At 33.6% G+C, this 23,093-nt stretch overlaps 2 protein-coding genes across 4 annotated transcripts in view; one reads left to right on the forward strand and one right to left on the reverse strand.

The window, feature by feature from the left end:
- The window catches only part of LOC142336105 (uncharacterized), a 211,573-nt gene that overhangs the window by 174,293 nt on the left and 14,187 nt on the right, over positions 1 to 23,093 (reverse strand). The gene's annotated exons all lie outside the window — the stretch shown is intronic.
- Positions 4,150 to 23,093, forward strand: part of LOC142336107 (four and a half LIM domains protein 2-like) — a 45,497-nt gene continuing 26,553 nt past the window's right edge. For 2 of the 3 annotated variants that reach the window (XM_075384653.1, XM_075384655.1), the window contains exon 1: positions 4,150 to 4,231. In XM_075384653.1, the coding sequence (XP_075240768.1) occupies positions 4,187 to 4,231 (45 nt within the window). In that variant the 5' untranslated portion in view covers positions 4,150 to 4,186. Of the gene's footprint in view, positions 4,232 to 19,253; positions 19,391 to 23,093 lie in introns of those variants that run through there. The other variant, XM_075384654.1, reaches the window with a different exon arrangement.

Consider the following 23,093-nt stretch of genomic DNA (forward strand, 5'->3'; position numbering starts at 1 on the left):
AACTTCAACTTACCCATCAGCCCCCCTATTTTGTATAGATAATAATAACAATTGGAATTGACAATTATTTATAAATTTATTAGTAAATCATCGATTCTTATGCACTTGCCCCATTTTAATTCAAAGTAAATTTCTCTCATCCTCAAACGGAGGGACGACCTATTGGAATGATCCTCTGCTAAAGGTTCGAGCTATCGGACTGCAGTTCAGCTGCAGGTCTGCTCCTCTGGACAACGACTCAGCCGAAGGCCCGGTGAACTGTACTGCTCCTCACCCGTAGGTACTGATTCATGAACTGCTCTTCAGCCGTAAGTACTGGCTCATGGACTGCTTGTCAGCCGTAGGTAATTAAAAACGGTCTGCTCCTCAGCTGTAGGCATTTAAAAACGGTCTGCTCCTCAGCTGTAGGCATTTAAAAATGGCCTGCTCCTCTGCTGTAGGTAATAAACGAAACTCGAAAAACCAGTCTGAAAAGTTCAGCTGAACAATCTCTAAAGTTCAGCTGAGCAGACTTTGTTCAGATTTTTTAAAAAAAAATCAGCGCAGATGAAGTTCAGAATATAATTTTTTTGTTCTATATTTTTTACCATGATCAACGTAAAAAAATGTCAAAAACGTAGTACTGTTCCGGATAAAATTAATGAGTTGAAACACTGTGATTCAGCGGCGAGTTTCTATGTTACCATGATACGGGTCAATAATTCCACAAAACGTATGTTAATACACCTGAAAAATGCGGTACGGTGTAGAGTATGGCAACAAAAGAACTTGCCTCTCGACCATTCTTTTGGCGCCCCATTCTAAAAATTTTAAATTTAGGAATCTGTGGAATCGGACGTCAAGCTTTATCTCTTAGTTTCCACAGCATAAAAAGTTCTATATCACAATCAGAATCAGGGTGAATACATTTCTTCAATGCCCTATCCTATTTTACTTACGATCCACAAATAATTAAACCAATTCTTATTTGAGCTTGTAATTTGCAACATAGCTCTGGAGCATTTAGTTCTGTACACAAACAATTATAGTAGTGCGCGTAAACCAATGGCTTCCTATGTTTCTATTACAGTTAACAGTTTAAACCGAATAGTTCAATATTTCAAAGTTACAAGAGCTATGCCTATAGCGCATGTTTTATTCTAGAGAAATTAATTGACTTAAGTTGTGAAATCGAATATACAAATGTTTTGGCAAATTTGCATGTCATAAGAATCTTTTATTCCAGAAATCTCCAAAAAAATCTTAGTAAGATGGGTCGACTAATGAGTGGACCTAGATATCACAAAATATGTCGAAACGGAAAATGGAATAAATGGTCTCCTTTGCGTGACTTGGACTCTGATTTGTAATGATAACCCGTGATGTTCGCCATAATTGTTTCTTAGCAATCATACAAAGTCATATATGATTCTCAGTAAACATACCAAGTCATGTTTGATTTGTATGAAATCCTGACAACCATACTATTTTCCTGCGGTTGGAGATAGCAAGCGGTATCACGAAAAAGCTCTGCCCGGGTCGTGAAACTTAAGCAAGCAATCGATTTTATTGATATTTTCTTAGGTTTAGATTACTTTTTGACAATATGTGGGGTATATTTAGAAAGCACATTTTTAACAGGGATTAAATCGATTTAAAAGGAAAGAAGAGTTGTCTTGTTTTCTCGCCACCCATTTTTAGCCAATCAGAATTGAGCAAAATTTTTGCGAAAACACAACTGCTGACTGCGAAAACACAATCGAGCATGTTTTTTGACGTTTAAAGGTTTGCATAATTTCATTTCAACAAATTTTGGCTTTAAAATTTTCTTTCCACGCGCATTCATATTGAGATTTATTGTTTCAGATTTCATTCCAGATTACTTATACATTCCAGATTCTTTCAAATTTGAGGTTTGTAATTGTTTCAGATTTCATTCCAGATTACTTATACATTCCAGATTCTTTCAAATTTGAGGTTTGTAATTTTAAATCAAATTTAAAAAAGTACCTTGTGCACAAACTTTTCTTTCCAGATTAAAATTCATCAACACCAGAAAGCAGCCAAAAATCAGTTAGTTTAATTTGGATTTTTTAAATTTCAATTCAACTAATTCAGTCATCCTTTTATTTAAGTCACATCATCTCCAAAAAGACCTCGACAACAGTAAGTCTTTTCTTTCCAGATTAAAATTCATCAACACCAGAAAGCAGCCAAAAATCGGTTAGTTTAATTTGGATTTTTTAAATTTCAATTCAACTAATTCAGTCATCCTTTTATTTAAGTCACACCATCTCCAAAAAGACCTCGACAACAGTAAGTCAACCTTCAAAAATTCTGAAGGATACATGACACTTCATTTAATCTGAGCTTTCGAGTTTATATAGTTGTTCTGCAGTTCGGTGAGTTCATTATCAATTCATTTTTTTTGGTTTGGCCAAATTTTATTATGAGACCTTGTTTAGAGTCAAAAACCTATTTCAAAGAATGAGTACATTCCATCTACCTTTTACATCTTCTATGCAGGTACAATCCATTATTTTATTCAAAATTTTGCTAATTTTACACTATTTGAAATTTTTCAAGGTTTTACAGCATTTTGTTCTCTATTTTAGATGCAGATCTTCGGTTTTTTCATCTGGGCACTTGTTGAGTCGATGGACTTGCTGTTGCGAAGGTATCACACGGAGCGGAAGGACTGAAAATGATGGAAAACTGATGGACTTGAAATTTTAAGTTAAAATTTTCAAATTGAATGAAATGTTAATTTAAAATTTAAAAAATAGAACGGTTTTCACTGAGCGGAGAAACAATAGTAAAAATAGATAATAATCTATTTAGAGGAGTTTTCGTAGCTCAATTTAAATCCATTTCAAATGTTCTTTAAACGACTAGAATCCATTTTTTTTCAACATAAATAATTGGATTTAAGAGGATTTAAATCGTTAAAATAGTCCCAGGTTGATGCCGTAGAAGGGAATTTTTTATTATATTTTTAAATTGAAAACCGCTATAAAATCGATTTTTAACTCCATTGTTCCAATGCGGGTGTCACATTCATCTTATACCTTAAAAATCATACGAAGATCATTAACGATTTCTTAGATCAGATATGATTTCTTCAATATCATAATAAGACCAATTTTGATTTCTTAGTACTCATAGAAGAATCATATTTGCTTATTCCACGTTGAACCGAACGCCATTGCTTGCGGTTTCTTTGTTTTAACACAAAGATCATTTATGGTTTGTTAAAAGTTGTACAAAGTCATATATCAAAAAATGGAAATCTTATTAATATCATAATAAGATATAGTCTTTGTTTTGTATGGTATCATATTTGATCTGAGTATGATTAATAAAAAATGGCAATTTGGGGAAAAGAAGTTGCATAATTATTAGAAGTTTTCTGAAAATTTTTACTGAACGATTTTTTGAAATAGTGATCCATTAAGTGCACGTTTATTGGATAAAAATATATAAGGTTGGAATATTCTTTGATTCTCTTTTGATTGTATGATTTGTAATTCGCAACATAAATGGTGATAGCTACATCGGGTAGCCGAATAAATGCGGGAATAAAGCATAATTGTCTGTTTTCAATCTCAAGTATTCCCGGAACTAAGAGACATTATTATAGTAGGAGACATTGTTCCTATATAGGTTTCTATAGCGTTACTGGTGATCACATTACCAGATGGCAATACTAAATAGATAGACATTTGTAGGTATGTTATATTTTATCTAAGACATAGGATTCTTCAGCTACCTATATGCATTTGACTTCTTTATGAAGCAGAACTGTAAACCTTTGTTGACCACACAAAGGGGGCGCGATGCTTTCAAACAGGATTGGGGATTTTTCAGCGAGTAACATATAAGATAGCAGCATATACGCGTTAGTAACAAATAAGTGCCGCAATCAGGTCAACCTTCAAATTAAGAAGACAAATACGAGAAGTGTCGAGTTTCAAATCAAAACAAAATATCAAAGCCGATTTTTTTCATGTTGACACCGAAATTTGCTAAGTATTTCAGCAAAAACTTTAGAGATGAAAGCTTAGAACTATATAGGAGCTGTTCCTCTAGCTCATAAATTAGTTAGCTAGCATGATGCTTGATTGTGATGAACTGCATTATTTGCCGAATATATTAACTAAATAAATGAAACTTTAGTATTCAGAAATAACAAATATTCAATTGCAACATGGCAATTTCGTTGTCCTATTGCATCGTCGACTTCTCTAATCAGGTATATCTGTTAATAATTTCAACAATTTTCTTTTTCAGTGAAAATTTTTTGAATCGAATGAAGCAAAATCGTTTGCAACAGCTTTGTCTTTCGGTACTTAGTCCAGGAGTCGACTAATGAGACCATTTTATACCAAAAATGAGCAACCAAATTGAGCTCTGAAACATCACTCTTAATTCCAAGTGTTTGTAACAATTTATTTATTGTAACAGGACTGCCTAGGAGTGTACCGACAGCAAAGCAAAACGTATTAAATTCAACCAATTAGTAACCAAATAGTAAATTTTGATTTCTTTTTGGCTAGCTTGACCAAGGGCCAACAAGAATGAGGATAAAAAGACCTAATTACGTTTTATTAAAATCTGATTTCTTACCAGTGAATGCTACCAAAAGAAGAGTACTTAGCACAATTTCATTCAAATTGGTTGCAATATAATTTCAAAATTGGCTACAATCAGAATTTGTTACAACCAGAATAGGCTCTATCAAAATTGGTGACAACATTACGTCGCCAATCCTACAAATTCAGCAGAGTCCGCTTCTGCGAACACGAATGACAATATTTTGTCATCCAATGTTGCATGGGGATAAAATTGGTTAAATTGTTGACAACACTGACAAGAAAAAATGCGGACAATCGTTAAAAAATTCCGTCACTGATCTAAAAAAAACACTTGTTTATGTCAGAAATTTCTGAAATTTGTGAACAGGGGAAATGTCATCAATGTCCGCTTTTTGAACGGAATTTTTCTTTTTCAACTTTATACTGCGCTCTAAATTTGATTTATAGCCATTGACTAGATTATAAATTACAAAATCAATGACGAAAAATTGTCAGCTTCATCCAAAATCTTAACATTTAGATCAAAGCGTACAAAAAAATCAGCAATTAACAAACCGCTAGTTTTATGATATTTTGAATCATCTGACATTGACTCAGTGGCGATCATTTAAATGGCGTCAAACACTAATTGAGGCATCAAAATTTAGGAATTTTGATGCATCAATTGGTCTCATGAGGCATCAAAATTGGTCTCATGATTATTTTGATAAAAAGTCCTCAGTGCTGTTTCACTTTATAGATAAATTTGGTTCTACAAGTATTTTTATTAAAATTGGTTCTATAATGATTTTTATTAAAATTTGCTCAGTGCTAGTTTATTTTCACCAGTTGATATTTGCGTCCTAATAAAAAGATTTTATAAAGATCTCAGTAAATAATAAAAAGAACTCAGTAATTTTTCGAATTTCTCTTTACTGCAGTGAAGCATCTAAATTGGAAGATGCAAATTGTCGATCATTGTCAAAAGGGAATGGCTGATAATTGTTATTGTTATTGTTATCTTCAGCAGTTTTAAGAATGAAAAACTTTTGACCAAGGCTATCAGTAATGTGCGGATAATTGCCCCAATCAGTACTCCGAAGAAAGTTTAAAATAAATGTTGGTCAAAAAAGAAGTAGAAAATTTGATGAAAACTAAAACTTAATTGAAAGCATATATTTTTTATATATACTTCTGTTCATATGTGTTTGATTCTGTTCTGTAATTGCTTTGATTTCTTGTTTTACTTGTTTGTTTCACTAATCTCTCATTCAATAAACTTCAATTTTAATCCAACCATCGAGTAATTTGATAAATTTTTTTCACCCGTAGATAAATCCGTAGACAAAAGTGAAAAAGACACTGAAAACTGCAAAAATTAGGAAATTAGCTACTTTCAAACAGCGGAAATTATTTACTTTAGCTCGTATATTAGGGAGGTAATTTTGGGGACAACAATGATAGAGTTTGGGCTGCCTTTCTCCATAGTCATCAGATTCCGCAATCGCGGACACCTGTGACGATTTCTTTCAATTTTGAGCAGATTTCAACCAGTTTCCCTTACTGTCACTATTGTCCGCTTTTAAGCCCTTTCATAAAAAAATGGGGGAGTGGACAATTCTTACGTTTGCAAGCGAATTTCCTTGCTCAAAATGTACGATTGGCGTCATAATAAATATAATTTAGGTTGACCCAAATGAATGAATTTGAATTATGTTGATCAAAAACATGTCTTCAATTATGGAGCGACTGTGCCTCGAGGATTATTTTCTTCTCCATTGCTTCAAACAAGACTAAGTCTGGAAGGAAAATTGAAAGTCAAATTATACGCCTCAAGATCACTCTATAGTTTTCTTCTCAAATTGTTTCCATATTAAATTAGCATTTTTTGTATATCAATAATTTACAGGTTTTGCTGTTTCTAAAATTTGAGTTTACAAGAAACCGTTTCGAAGAAAAAGTAGTATCCCCAGATTTTTTTCGCAAATTAGTTTTGGCAAAGAAGATCTTTCAAAACTGCTAAATAGTTTTTGAGTGAAGATTATTATAGCTTCCGCTAATTTTGCCCTTCAACAAAAAGTGTCGAAGACCAAAAAAATGGTCACTGTTTATGGTCACTGTTGACCAAAAAAATGGTCAACACAGAGAAAGCAATTGTTGACCGATGTTTACGACGATACAGAAAAAAGTAGAAACGATGACATTTTATCGATTTACTCAATGTCATACTGGAGACTCAATAACAGCAGCTAGTAAATGCAAAATGGGGAAAATAAGAACCCAAATTTATTTGATAATAATTGAAGTAATGGAAATTGAAGTAATCGAAATGGAAATTTTTGAAAGAAAAACGCATTTAATTTGATCTCAATAATTACTGCCGCCTGAAACTTTATAAAAAAAAACGAAAAAATGGGGCTCTGATTTTGAGTCAAATAGATAAATTTCAATAGGCAAATGCTAAAATGTAGATTTTGTTTCCAATTGATTGCAAATGAAACACCGCCCAGTCCTGAATTTGAAGCGTTTACTACCCTTTCTCACCACCAAGATCTACCAGTTGGTGAAAAAGTGCAAAGACTATTTGGCGCATCAAGTAAATAACAGACAAGGATGCTCGTTAATGTGCCTTCGCACATGACGTTCCGACCCGAGCTCATCTATGTTTTTGACTTAATTGTCATCCAAATGTAGAGATAATCAAAAATAGATGTTTGAGTTTAAAAAAATCGGCACACCACCAAATTACTAATTGAATTACATGCCATGCTTCATCACAGCGCTCACGAGAGCTGCCATAAAAAGATTACGAGAAAAAAACAACAAAATAATCAAAAACAAAAATTTCGCGGCAAAAACTCAATATCTAAACTTTAAAGCAGCTAGTGACAACGTCAAAATGAAATCGGATAAAACCTTAAACCTTAACTACATAAATTTCTTAACTACACGGCAGATGTTCATTAAGGCAGACTTTTCATTAATACAACTAGGTAAAAAGTTGACAAAACGAAGAAATAAAGAGGCGAAATTCGAAAATCAATCAATATGTAAACCAAAAAATTTTAAGTCTTAAAGATCATTAGCTTTTAAGGAAAAAAATTCTGATAAATTTACAAAAAAATCATCACAAAAACAAAAAGACCTGTATTTAGCGAGACTAAGCCATAGAAACGGACTAAAGATGCAGAGAAAATTTAAAAAAAAACATTTTGCAAAAACAAATTATTGAAGCTATTAAAATAATTAGCTATTTTCTGAATATTATGTATTTTTATTTCAATTGCTATTTTTATTAATACAGCAAAAAAATTAATCTGAACAATTAGATAAGTTCACTGGGGCCGCATTCGAAAGTCATCGGGATCTATTATTATCCGAATGTAAAAAAAGAATAGAAAAAGAAACACAAATATTGACTGCTGACAAAGTTTTTATGAAAGCGCATATTGTCCAACAAACAAAACAACAGTTACGACATAATATTGATTGACACGTTTGTTTTCGAGTTACAAGCAATTGGATGGGACTTGTCATTGATAAGATTAAGTTACAAGTTGAGAAAAGAACAACAAAGACTGAAAAGCTTAAAAAACCATTAAAAAGAATAATGTCACAAACGTTAGGACTATTCGCTATAAACTGACTGCATTGAGTAATTGATCCATTCAATCCTCAATGAGAAGCCTATGGGACCTGTCAGCATTTTACGGCTACATAAGGAATAAAAATTGAGGCGAAAACAACAAATTGAAAAACAGCAAAGCAAGAAAAGTGTCGTAGCCATTAAAAATTAAATTGTTAGCAATTTTAAATTAATTAATTAACTAATTCTTAATTTTCAATGGATTTTCTAACAGCAATGGAGATTTTTTTTTTACAATATGATTTCAAAAATTTAACAAAGATGAACCAATATATTAAAACCGCGAAATTTCTGAGAAAACCCACTTGTATCAACGCTACTAAAATTTATAGCTTTCAAAGGAAGTCAATAAAAATCGCTCAAGTCTCGATGGAAACCCAAGGATGATTGTCTTTCATGAATCATCAATGAGATATCACAATAAGACTCATGACTATGAAAACAACAACAAATACAGGCAAAAGCCAAAAATTCAACAGGAAAAAACGAGAAGAAAAAACCGAAGCCATTTAAATGGTAAGTTTTTCTCTGAAAACTTTGTCTATGCTCTATTGAACGTCCTCTCTGAGCCAGTGGGAACAGTCAGATTTATGATAATGTGATATGACTTCAAAATGAACCAAATTTTCGAAAAAAAAGTATCCAAAAAATAGATAATCAGATTAATTTTGGTTGTTTAAGATTGGTTAATGTTTAAAAAATTTTACGAAAATCTATTTTAATAGTCATTTAACAGTCAAACATTAACAGCCTTGAAACCAATAACTTCCAACGCAAGTCAATATAAACTCTAAATTACGCCTCGAGGGGATGTCAAATATATTTCTTTCAAAAACAAATTTACGCAAAAACCAAAAATTCCAGTAGAATAGAGCGAAAATAAAGTTTCGCAGCAAAATTATACATAAGTTTTTCTCTGATAACTATATCTAAGGCTCATTGAATTTCTTTTTTAACCCATGAGATCTATCAATATTAGCATAATGTGATAACACTTCAAAAGGAACCAAAGTTACGAAAAAAATTCAAAAATAAAAAAAAAATTTAAAACACTTGGCATTGAAGTCATAAGACAATTAGATAGCAGAAAAAACCGCTAATCAGATTAATTTTGGTTGCAGTAGAAGAGAGTGGGTTCCTGTCATTACGGGGATTGATCTACAGATCACGAAAATAAGTTAAATATCGTTTAATTTTTAAAAAATTTTACGAAAAATTTTTTTAATAGTCATTAAACAGCCAGAAATTAACAGTCATTGAAAACAATAACTTCCAACACAAATCAAAAAGAGGCTAAATTATGCCAATAGGGAAGTCAAAGATTTTGTTTTTTCGTAAGTCATCATGAAGACATCACAATAACTCTTATGACTATGAAAACAAAAACAATTACCGGCCAAAACCAAAAATTCCAGTAGAATAGTGAGAGAAGGAAGTGTCGCAGACATTTTAACCATAAATTTTCCTCCGAAAACTTTATCTATGACTCATTGATTGTCTTCTCTAACCCAATGAGAACTATCAGTATTAGCATAATGTGATAACATTTCAAAAGTAACCAAAGTTACGAATAAAAGTTAATCAAAAAATTTTAAAAAAATATATAAAAACTTTTGGCCTGGAAGTCAAAAAACGAATAATTAGCAGATAACATTGCTAAACAGATTATTTTCGGTTGCAATGGAAACGATGGGTTGTCCTATCATTACTGACACTGGCCTACAGTTCACGAAAATATATTTAAGATCGGTTAATGATAAAAAAAATTCGAAATTTAATTTTTAAAGCTTTGACAACCGTTAGCCTATATAAAACAGCCTAGTTTCAAAGTGAAGTGAAAAAAAGCAAGGCTATTAGCACTTGCTGCTACTTTTTAATGGCTATAAAATCAGTTTTTGTTCCGACCCTCTTGAGGGGGGAGGAAATATATACTCAAATGCGTTTTTTTTGTTCAGTCAACATTGACCGATCAATATATTCATCCTACACGTCCTGGCGTTCAGTCACCGGCAAAAGCAGGCAGTCTTTTTTGGGATTGAGTCTAAGAGATTGTTGAGATGCATCTAGAAGGTTTCCTTGACGAATTTGTCAGTGTCTTTCGTGGGGCTGTAGGTGTAAACAAGAGAAATGGGCAATGGTTTTGCAGAGAGTCTCAAATGGCATAAGTGGGCAGCAAAGGGGCGCCAGGACTTCACACACTTGGCTAGCCTCAGTTGAATAGCAAATCCGACACCATGAAGGCCACATTTTTCTTCATCTGAAACAAAGAATTTGTATGAGGGCACATCGTTTGAGTCTTGGATGACGCATGCATTGTATCCCGGGAAACGGGTCTCCTGGAGGCATGCCACTGTCGCACCGCGGTTGAACAGGCTGTCGACGAGCAAGGGTTTGCTTTCAGACTGCAAAATAAAGCGTACATTCCAACTTGCGTGCTTGATTGTCTTGTTCCAAGGTGTGGGCGTGATGATGTTTTACTTTCGCTGTCTTTATTTGTCTGCCCACTGCAGCGTGGGTGGACATCCAAGTTCCCGCTGGGCACGTAGCTTTATTGGAGTAATCTTTATTTCGCGTGCTTTCTGGGCCCCCACTAACATTTTCATCGAATATTAATAAAAATTGGGCAACATTTGCAAAAACTGTTAAAAGTGTGAACTAAACGTCTAAAGTTAGGCCAACTGTCATAAAATTTTGGAGCCCCGTAACTCATTGGAAAAAACCGTATTCGATTTTTTTTAATTCTATGCGCTACAAGCTTTATAATGATACTACTCAAAACGTTGTACTAAAAATGTATCCGCCGGCAAAAACTCTCCGAAAAAAAACAGTTGAGCAAAGTTCCTCTCCCACTAAAGTGGATCGGAAAAACAAACTGCAAGTTGTCGCCCTGATATATTATTTATAATCTCAATAAATAATAAGTTGTTGTATCAATAATTGTTGTCAACGTTTGAAAACGATCTGTGAGAGCTTTATGTCGAAATCGACTTAACTCAATAAAATAAGTTCTGAAAAAAAGGGAGAAAAATTTAAAGAAAAAATGGCAGGTCTGAAGTGATCTTGACAGCAACCGAAATAAAATTTTTTGATAACATTTGTTAAAATTCTTCTCATCAGTTTTTGGAAACGGCCATGTCACAGAGGATCAGTTGTAATGTGGAAATGCTGATTTCAAAGACATTTATTATTGTTAAATACGTTGTAATGTGATTCAAAATTGGACACAATGATAGCTTGAGTCCAAAAAAATTAGAAAAAAGTTTTATTTGAACCATTCTCTATCGACAATTATCAAATTTTTCTTTTATTATTTACAAATTGATATTAATGTCATCCTCTTTTTACCTTTCTCGGCTTTCAAATTTACGTCAAAATTACAATTGAATAGTTGTGGAAAAAGGAGGTAAATACACCGTATATTAAATTAAATTTCAGACCAAATTTACACTTTCGGGAAATCAGAAATTTACTGTCCACAAGTATGTGACTTTTTTGATGCGCTTTTTTAAAAAAAAAGTTAGCTGTTATAAGAGAGACGTGGGAGTAGAAAAACGAAAGCTCCTTAATCTTTGCTTTTTTAAAAGTTTCTATTGAAAGCATGAAAACATGGAATTTGTATGCATGATAGCACTTGTAACCTATCGTCATCTCGTTAAAGACTACAATTCTATAAGCTTGCAATTTTGCAGGTAATTTAAATTTTCTCGAATATATCATGATATATTAAAGATCATTAATATGTAGTCTTACATCAGTCAATTTTGATAGCTTCCTTTACTGCCAAACCTGCATGATTATTTGTTTTCGTTTTTTTTCATTAGATGTCCATAAAATATTTCCGTCGATTGTTTTATTGAATCTAGTAACTGTTTAACCTGGATTTATTGAATTATTCGTTAGCAAAACATAATGATGTTTGTTAACTACAAAAACTCCCTTCCTCTGAAATTTAAAGACCAGGTTATCCGTTTTAGTGAGATTTAGCCAAATCCATAGAGCCGGATAAGATATTGTATAGATCGTAAGGAAAAGTTTCTGCATGATCTCTGCATCATTACCAAGATTTCCATAAACGCTATAGGGTTAGCTATTGATGAAAGAGTTGCCAAGAATTGTTCCTTCCCGGCTACGGATCCCAACAACTACCCCTCTGGTCCTTTTGCCCATTTGGGTCGTGATCGTGTGCGTGTGTGCGCTTGTGAAAGTGGACACTTACCGTCATTGTTGTTGGCAATCGATGGTGTTGGCTGTATAATTAGCGTGAGTGAGAAAAGAAGAAGCGCCGCTCTTGGCATCGTGATTTGATTTTGGAGCCTCATCTCATTTGGAAGAGTAGAAGAAGAGCGAGCAGGCTGTGCTTGCTTTACTAGTGAGGTGAGAAATAATAGAAAGCGACGCTGGATGATTTCGATTGAAAAGTGGCGGCCGGTTGATGCGATGTGGCGATCAAATTAAAAGCGAGAGAGATGCGTCGAGTGCTGCTTTGTATTACCAAACACCACCACACACCACTACATACCACTGCACACCACTAACAAACTGCTGGTACTATACCAACTAGTAGCACTGTTGATCTGCTTCTACTAATAATAATAAAATTACTGTTGCTGCTAGTATTGACCAGAGTGTGCATATGAAGCTACAATTCATTGTAGCCGACTAAGAAAAATAAAGATTTTAACCGATTATGAGATAAGGCCAAATATGAGTTTGGGTTCTAACTGTCTTTACTTGAAAACTAGGGAACCCGTTCAAATATTATGTTAAATTTATATTGTGTTGTTCATTAAAATGTGATGAGTCGATGTTGGGCTATTATTATAATGCTTTGATTTGGGAAGAAAGATAGTTCTTCGTTATGCTAGTTGATTAAAATTTGAGGAATTATACTTTAATCTGTCCCAAGCAATATGCGTTTTCAATTCAATGTCGTTTATCAAAAAAATATTGATATTTGGTTTTCGGTTAAGCGCACTGTCGTCCAATTGAGATCTCGATCCATATGTAGTACTAAGTAGATAGCGAGAGAAGCTCATCAGCAGTAGGTCAAAGTGGCAGCTGGTAAGTGTGCGTTGTGCGATGATGGCCAATGAGAGGGGAGGAAGTACCTGCTGATTAAAGTCGATTACGAGACAGGTACTCTTAATCAGCTAAGCATCACCTGCCCCACACACCACACTTTCTCTCCATCCATCCATCACACACAATCAATCGTCCAATTAAGAATTTACAGTTTGAATTTTACAGTCACAGCCACAGTCACAATAATTTATCACCAGTTGTCGCCTCAAACAATCATAACTAGCAATAACCAGCTATTACCACACTCTCACTCAATCTCACACAATTCACTTGATTCGATCTATTGTAAATGTTCAATTAGAGCTTACATACCACAATCACACTTAACACAAGAACTCAACTTGTCGGATTACAATAAAGTCGTAACAGGTCCAACTTGAATTGATAAAATCTCCCGCGAGTCTTTTCAACTGTTCTTTTTGCTCATTAGTACATATGTGCATAATTCTGTCTTTTTACGGCACTTTTGGTGCATTGATGCTCTGCGTGACCCGCTAACACTCACTTGATAGGAACAACATGCATAGCAGGTGAACAACTACAAAAACAACACATCACACCAACATCTGACTAAATAGCATTATGGTATTACCTCAAACTGAAAGATTATAAGTACGCTAGCACCGGTACGAATACAGGTCGAGATGAGGTTTAGCCGACAAGGAGAAAATAAGCAATTTAGCCGACACATTAAATCTGATTTGTCGGCAAATCTGAATGGCTAAAGTATCACTAGTTTGTCAAACCATTACACTTTGGGTGTGGTCGGGTTGTGGGTTTAAACTGTCATTTTTTGGTTTTCGGCTAACCCCCTGTCGGTCAATTAGGCGATCTCCGCTAGCACTAACACATAAACGCAAACACGTCATTTTTATCACGCATACTCGTTGCTTAATTAGGACTGCCCGCTATGCAGTGGCCGTGTGGTATGTTCGTTGTGAAAAGCTCTTATGATCGAATGTTTCCAAACTTCTCGCTGCCAAACCCACTCATATGACTCATTATAAATTCAACTACTTTTGACACTCAGACGTACTACAAAAAAATTTTCAAAAATTAGACTAAATTTAGACTGAAGTAGTTTGAACTGATATTTCGCGATGTTTAGTAAATTCCATTGTAATCGTCAAAAGAATTTGCCAATGTTTTGGCGCACCAAAACTCTGACATCATTATGAGCCAGCACCTCTACCAAAAAAAGTGCACCCCTTAATCCACTTTACCTCCCCGGACCCTCGTCCCATAGTATGTCAGTACTGACAAATTGTATTCCAATTGTATATCGTCGGTCCAGTACTGTATCAGTGTATCGTAGGGGTATCTTAGTACCCCATGATGTGCACTATAAGTCCCATAGATACTTTTTTCTGAAAACAGGCCGTGCATCCTTGATTTTGATTCCTATGATGATCATAGCAAAATCATGATAAATTGTGAAAATTTCGGAAAAATTTTGAAATTTTGGGCGATGCAAATTTTAAGCATCGCAATGACTTACAACCTAAAGTACTTGCCACGCAAGAAACTCTTTTAAGATTTTAAAAAATAGCCACCAAAGCCAGTAAATACAAGGCGAGTGCCTGGAACCTGCCGATTTGGGGATTTTAAAGAGTTTTATTTTAGATTGAAATGGAAATTTGTTTGTCTTACAGTTTTAGCCCAATGAAAATAGAAACAATACTGGGCTGACGATATACAACTGAAAAAAGGCTACTGGAATAAAATACAACGTGAATCCAAGACGCAAGGCTAGTGCAATATAGGCGTAGAACTTTGGAACGATAAACATCACAGTACCCATTACCCCCCCCCCCATTTTGATACAGAACTGTAAGCAGTGAATAGTTAGTGTTCTGTTCAACTACTTTGAGTTGAGATCTATGTGACTTCAACTTACCCATCAGCCCCCCTATTTTGTATAGATAATAATAACAATTGGAATTGACAATTATTTATAAATTTATTAATAAATCATCGATTCTTATGCACTTGCCCCGTTTTAATTCAAAGTAAATTTCTCTCATCCTCAAACGGAGGGACGGCCTATTGGAATGATCCTCTGCTAAAGGTTCGAGCTATCGGACTGCAGTTCAGCTGCAGGTCTGCTCCTCTGGACAACGACTCAGCCGAAGGCCCGGTGAACTGTACTGCTCCTCACCCGTAGGTACTGATTCATGAACTGCTCTTCAGCCGTAAGTACTGGCTCATGGACTGCTTGTCAGCCGTAGGTAATTAAAAATGGTCTGCTCCTCAGCTGTAGGCATTTAAAAACGGTCTGCTCCTCAGCTGTAGGCATTTAAAAATGGACTGCTCCTCTGCTGTAGGTAGTAAACGAAACTCGAATAACCAGTCTGAAAAGTTCAGCTGAACAGTCTCTAAAGTTCAGCTGAGCAGACTTTGTTCAGATTTTTTTTTAAAAAATCAGCGCAGATGAAGTTCAGAATATAATTTTTTTTGTTCTGTATTTTTTACCATGATCAACGTAAAAAATGTCAAAAACGTAGTACTGTTCCGGATAAAATTAATGAGTTGAAACACTGTGATTCAGCGGCGAGTTTCTATGTTACCATGATACGGGTCAATAGTTCCACAAAACGCATGTTAATACACCTGAAAAATGCGGTACGGTGTGGAGTATGGCAACAAAAGAACTTGCCTCTCGACCATTCTTTTGGCGCCCCATTCTAAAAATTTTAAATTTAGGAATCTGTGGAATCGGACGTCAAGCTTTATCTCTTAGTTTCCACAGCATAAAAAATTCTATATCACAATCAGAAACAGGGTGAATACATTTCTCCAATGCCCTATCCTATTTTACTTACGATCCACAAATAATTAAACCAATTCTTATTTGAGCTTGTAATTTGCAACATATTTCTGGAGCATTAAGTTCTGTACACAAACAATTACAGTAGTGCGCGTAAACCAATGGCTTTCTATGTTTCTATTACAGTTAACAGTTTAAACCGAATAGTTCAATATTTCAACGTTACAAGAGCTATGCCTAGAGCGCATGTTTTATTCTAGAGAAATTAATTGACTTAAGTTGTGAAATCGAATATACACATGTTTTGGCAAATTTGCATGTCATAAGAATCTTTTATTCCAGAAATCTCCGAAAAATCTTAGTAAGATGGGTCGACTAATGAGTGGACCTAGATATCACAAAATATGTCGAAACAGAAAATGGAATAAATGGTCTCCTTTGCGTGACTTGGACTCTGATTTGTAATGATAACCCGTGATGTTCGCCATAATTGTTTCTTAGCAATTATACAAAGTCATATATGATTCTCAGTAAACATACCAAGTCATGTTTGATTTGTATGAAATCTTGAAAACCATACTATTTTCCTGCGGTTGGAGATAGCAAGCGGTATCACGAAAAAGCTCTGCCCGGGTCGTGAAACTTAAGCAAGCAATCGGTTTTATTGATATTTTCTTAGGTTTAGATTACTTTTTGACAATATGTGGGGTATATTTAGAAAGCACATTTTTAACAGGGTTTAAATCGATTTAAAAGGAAAAAAGAGTTGTCTTGTTTTCTCGCCACCGATTTTTAGCCAATCAGAATTGAGCAAAATTTTTGCGAAAACACAACCGCTGACTGCGAAAACACAATCGAGCATGTTTTTCGACGTTTAAAGGTTTGCATAATTTCATTTTAACAAATTTTGGCTTTAAAATTTTCTTTCCACGCGCATTCATATTGAGATTTATTGTTTCAGATTTCATTCCAGATTACTTATACATTCCAGATTCTTTCAAATTTGAGGTTTGTAATTGTTTCAGATTTCATTCCAGATTACTTATACATTCCAGATTCTTTCAAATTTGAGGTTTGTAATTTTAATTCAAATTTAAAAAAGTACCTTGTGCACAAACTTTTCTTTCCAGATTAAAATTCATCAACACCAGAAAGCAGCCAAAAATCGGTTAGTTTAATTTGGATTTTTTAAATTTCAATTCAACTAATTCAGTCATATTTAAGTCACACCATCTCCAAAAAGACATCGACAACAGTAAGTCTTTTCTTTCCAGATTAAAATTCATCAACACCAGAAAGCAGCCAAAAATCGGTTAGTTTAATTTGGATCTTTTAAATTTCAATTCAACTAATTCAGTCATCTATTTATTTAAGTCACACCATCTCCAAAAAGACCTCGACAACAGTAAGTCAACCTTCAAAAATTCTGAAGGATACATGACACTTCATTTAATCTGAGCTTTCGAGTTTATATAGTTGTTCTGCAGTTCGGTGAGTTCATTATCAATTCAATTTTTTTGGTTTGGTCAACTTTTATTATGAGACCTTGTTTAGAGTCAAAAACCTATTTCAAAGAATGAGTACATTCCATCTACCTTTTACATCTTCTATGCAGGTATAATCCAATATTTTATTCAAAAATTTTGCTAATTTTACACTATTTGAAATTTTTCGAGGTTTTACAGCATTTTGTTCTCTATTTTAGATGCAGATCTTCGGTTTTTTCATCTGGGCAGCTGTTGAGTCGATGGACTTGCTGTTGCGAAGGTATCACACGGAGCGGAAGGACTGAAAATGATGGAAAACTGATGGACTTGAAATTTTAAGTTAAAATTTTCAAATTGAATGAAATGTTAATTTAAAATTAAAAAAAAATAGAACGGTTTTCACTGAGCGTAGAAACAATAGTAAAAATAGATAATAATCTATTTAAAGGATTTTTCGTAGCTCAATTTAAATCCATTTCAAATGTTCTTTAAACGACTAGAATCCATTTTTTTCTACATAATTAATTGGATTTAAGAGGATTTAAATCGTTAAAATAGTCCCAGGTTGATGCCGTAGAAGGGATTTTTTATTACATTTTTTAATTGAAAACCGCTATAAAATCGATTTTTAACTCAATTGTTCCAATGCGGGTGTCACATTCATCTTATACCTTAAAAATCATACGAAGATCATTAAAGATTTCTTAGATCAGATATGATTTCTTCAATATCATAATATGACCAATTTTGATTTTTTAGTACTCATAGAAGAATTATATTTGCTTATTCCACGTTGAACCGAACGCCATTGCTTGCGGTTTCTTGGTTTTAACACAAAGATCATTTATGTTTTGTTAAAAGTTCTACAAAGTCATATATGAAAAAATGTACATCTTATTAATATCATAATAAGATATAGTCTATGATTTGTATGGTATCATATTTGATCTGAGTATGATTAATAAAAAATGGCAATTTGGGGAAAAGAAGTTGCATAATTATTAGAAGTTTTATGAAAATTTTCACTGCACGATTTTTTGAAATAGTGATCCATTAAGTGCACGTTTATTGGATAAAAATATATAAGGTTGGAATATTCTTTGATTCTCTTTTGATTGTATGATTTGTAATTCGCAACATAAATGGTGATAGCTACATCGGGTAGCCGAATAAATGCGGGAATAAAGCATAATTGTCTGTTTTCATACTCAAGTATTCCCGGAACTAAGAGACATTGTAATAGTAGGAGACATTGTTCTTATATAGGTTTCCATAGCGTTACTGGTGATCACATTACCAGATGGCAATACTAAATAGATAGACATTTGTAGGTATGTTATATTTTATCTAAGACATAGGATTCTTCAGCTACCTATATGCATTTGACTTCTTTATGAAGCAGAACTGTAAACCTTTGTTGACCACACAAAGGGGGCGCGATGCTTTCAAACACGATTGGGGATTTTTCAGCGAGTAACATATAAGATAGCAGCATATACGCGTTAGTAACAAATAAGTGCCGCAATCAGGTCAACCTTCAAATTAAGAAGACAAATACGAGAAGTGTCGAGTTTCAAATCAAAACAAAATATCAAAGCCGATTTTTTTCATGTTGACACCGAAATTTGCTAAGTATTTCAGCAAAAACTTTAAAGATGAAAGCTTAGAACTATATAGGAGCTGTTCCTCTAGCTCATAAATTAGTTAGCTAGCATGATGCTTGATTGTGATGAACTGCATTATTTGCCGAATATATTAACTAAATAAATGAAACTTTAGTATTCAGAAATAACAAATATTCAATTGCAACATGGCAATTTTGTTGTCCTATTGCATCGTCGACTTCTCTAATCAGGTATATCTGTTAATAATTTCAACAATTTTCTTTTTCAGTGAAAATTTTTTGAATCGAACGAAGCAAAATCGTTTGCAACAGCTTTGTCTTTCGGTACTTAGTCCAGGAGTCGACTAATGAGACCATTTTATACCAAAAATGAGCAACCAAATTGAGCTCTGAAACATCACTCTTAATTCCAAGTGTTTGTAACAATTTATTTATTGTAACAGGACTGCCTAGGAGTGTACCGACAGCAAAGCAAAACGTATTAAATTCAACCAATTAGTAACCAAATAGTAAATTTTAATTTCTTTTTGGCTAGCTTGACCAAGGGCCAACAAGAATGAGGATAAAAAGACCTAATTACGTTTTTTTAAAATCTGATTTCTTACCAGTGAATGCTACCAAAAGAAGAGTACTTAGCACAATTTCATTCAAATTGGTTGCAATATAATTTCAAAATTGGCTACAATCAGAATTTGTTACAATCAGAATAGGCTCTATCAAAATTGGTGACAACATTACGTCGCCAATCCTACAAATTCAGCAGAGTCCGCGTCTGCGAACACGAATGACAATATTTTGTCATCCAATGTTGCATGGGGATAAAATTGGTTAAATTGTTGACAACATTGACAAGAAAAAATGCGGACAATCGTTAAAAAATTCCGTCACTGATCTAAAAAAAACACTTTTTTATGTCAGAAGTTTCTGAAATTTGTGAACAGGGGAAATGTCATCAATGTCCGCATTTTGAACGGAATTTTTCTTTTTCAACTTTATGCTGCGCTCTAAATTTGGTTTGTAGCCATTGACTAAATTATAAATTACAAAATCAATGACGAAAAATTGTCAGCTTCATCCAAAATCTCAACATTTAGATCAAAGCGTACAAAAAAATCAGCAATTAACAAACCGCTAGTTTTATGATATTTTGAATCATCTGACATTGACTCAGTGGCGATCATTTAAATGGCGTCAAACACTAATTGAGGCATCAAAACTTAGGAATTTTTAACGTTACCGTCAGATTATTTCAATGCGAATCTTTCAGTGCTGTTTTCCTTTTTAAATAAAAGTAGCCCTTTCATTATTTTAATAAAAATCCTCGGTGCTGTTTGCCTTTATGGATAAAATTGGTCTCATGATTATTTTGATAAAAAGTCCTCAGTGCTGTTTCACTTTATAGATAAATTTGGTTCTACAATTATTTTTATTAAAATTGGTTCTATAATGATTTTTATTAAAATTTGCTCAGTGCTAGTTTATTTTCACCAGTTGATATTTGCGTCCTAATAAAAAGATTTTATAAAGATCTCAGTAAATAATAAAAAGAACTCAGTAATTTTTCGAATTTCTCTTTACTGCAGTGAAGCATCTAAATTGGAAGATGCAAATTGTCGATCATTGTCAAAAGGGAATGGCTGATAATTGTTGTTGTTATTGTTATCTTCAGCAGTTTTAAGAATGAAAAACTTTTGACCAAGGCTATCAGTAATGTGCGGATAATTGCCCCAATCAGTACTCCGAAGAAAATTTAAAATAAATGTTGGTCGAAAAAGAAGTAGAAAATTTGATGAAAACTAAAACTTAATTGAAAGCATATATTTTTTATTTAAACTTCTGTTCATATGTGTTTGATTCTGTTCTGTAATTGCTTTGATTTCTTGTTTTACTTGTTTGTTTCACTAATCTCTCATTCAATAAACTTCAATTTTAATCCAATCATCGAGTAATTTGACAAAATTTTTTCACCCGTAGATAAATCCGTAGACAAAAGTGAAAAAGACAATGAAAACTGCAAAAATTAGGAAATTAGCCACTTTCAAACAGCGGAAATTATTTACTTTAGCTCGTATATTAGGGATGTAATTTTGGGGACAACAATGATAGAGTTCGGGCTGCCTTTCTTCATAGTCATCAGATTCCGCAATCGCGGACACCTGTGACGATTTCTTTCAATTTTGGGCAGATTTGAACCAGTTTCCCTTACTGTCACTATTGTCCGCTTTTAAGCCCTTTCATAAAAAAATGGGGGAGTGGACAATTCTTACGTTTGCAAGCGAATTTCCTTGCTCAAAATGTACGATTGGCGTCATAATAAATATAATTTAGGTTGACCCAAATGAATGAATTTGAATTATGTTGATCAAAAACATGTCTTCAATTATGGAGCGACTGTGCCTCGAGGATTATTTTCTTCTCCATTGCTTCAAACAAGACTAAGTCTGGAAGGAAAATTGAAAGTCAAATTATACGCCTCAAGATCACTCTATAGTTTTCTTCTCAAATTGTTTCCATATTAAATTAGCATTTTTTGTATATCAATAATTTACAGGTTTTGCTGTTTCTAAAATTTGAGTTTACAAGAAACCGTTTCGAAGAAAAAGTAGTATCCCCAGATTTTTTTCGCAAATCAGTTTTGGCAAAGAAGATCTTTCAAAACAGCTAAATAGTTTTTGAGTAAAGATTATTATAGCTTCCGCTAATTTTGCCCTTCAACAAAAAGTGTCGAAGACCAAAAAAATGGTCACTGTTTATGGTCACTGTTGACCAAAAAAATGGTCAACACAGAGAAAGCAATTGTTGACCGATGTTTACGACGACACAGAAAAAAGTAGAAACGATGACATTTTATCGATTTACTCAATGTCATACTGGAGACTCAATAACAGCAGCTAGTAAATGCAAAATGGGGAAAATAAGAACCCAAATTTATTTGAAAATAATTGAAGCAATGGAAATTGAAGTGATCGAAATGGAAATTTTTGAAAGAAAAACGCATTTAATTTGGTCTCAATAATTACTGCCGCCTGAAACTTTATAAAAAAAACGAAAAAATGGGGCTCTGATTTTGAGTCAAATAGATAAATTTCAATAGACAAATGCTAAAATGTAGATTTTGTTTCCAATTAATTGCAAATGAAACACCGCCCAGTCCTGAATTTGAAGCGTTTACTACCCTTTCTCACCACCAAGATCTACCAGTTGGTGAAAAAGTGCAAAGACTATTTGGCGCATCAAGTAAATAACAGACAAGGATGCTCGTTAATGTGCCTTCGCACATGACGTTCCGACCTGAGCTCATCTATGTTTTTGACTTAATTGTCATCCAAGTGTAGAGATAATCAAAAATAGATGTTTGAGTTTAAAAAAATCGGCAAACCACCAAATTACTAATTGAATTACATGCCATGCTTCATCACAGCGCTCACGAGAGCTGCCATAAAAAGATTACGAGAAAAAAACAACAAAATAGGCAAAAACAAAAACTTCGCGGCAAAAACTCAATATCTAAACTTTAAAGCAGCTAGTGACAACGTCAAAATGAAATCGGATAAAACCTTAAACCTTAACTACATAAATTTCTTAACTACACGGCAGATTTTCCTTAAGGCAGATTTCTCATTAATACAACTAGTAAAAAGTTGACAAAACGAAGAAATAAAGAGGCGAAATTCGAAAATCAATCAATATGTAAACCAAAAACTTTTAAGTCTTAAAAATCATTAGCTTTTAAGGAAAAAAATTCTGATAAATTTACAAAAAAATCATCACAAAAACAAAAAGACCTGTATTTAGCGAGACTAAGCCATAGAAACGGACTAAAGATGCAGAGAAAATTTAAAAAAAAACATTTTGCAAAAACAAATTATTGAAGCTATTAAAATAATTAGCTATTTTCTGAATATTATGTATTTTTATTTCAATTGCTATTTTT

Source organism: Convolutriloba macropyga, chromosome 3 (assembly GCF_964194025.1).
Source record: "Convolutriloba macropyga chromosome 3, txConMacr16.3, whole genome shotgun sequence".
Taxonomy (NCBI): domain Eukaryota; kingdom Metazoa; phylum Xenacoelomorpha; order Acoela; family Convolutidae; genus Convolutriloba; species Convolutriloba macropyga.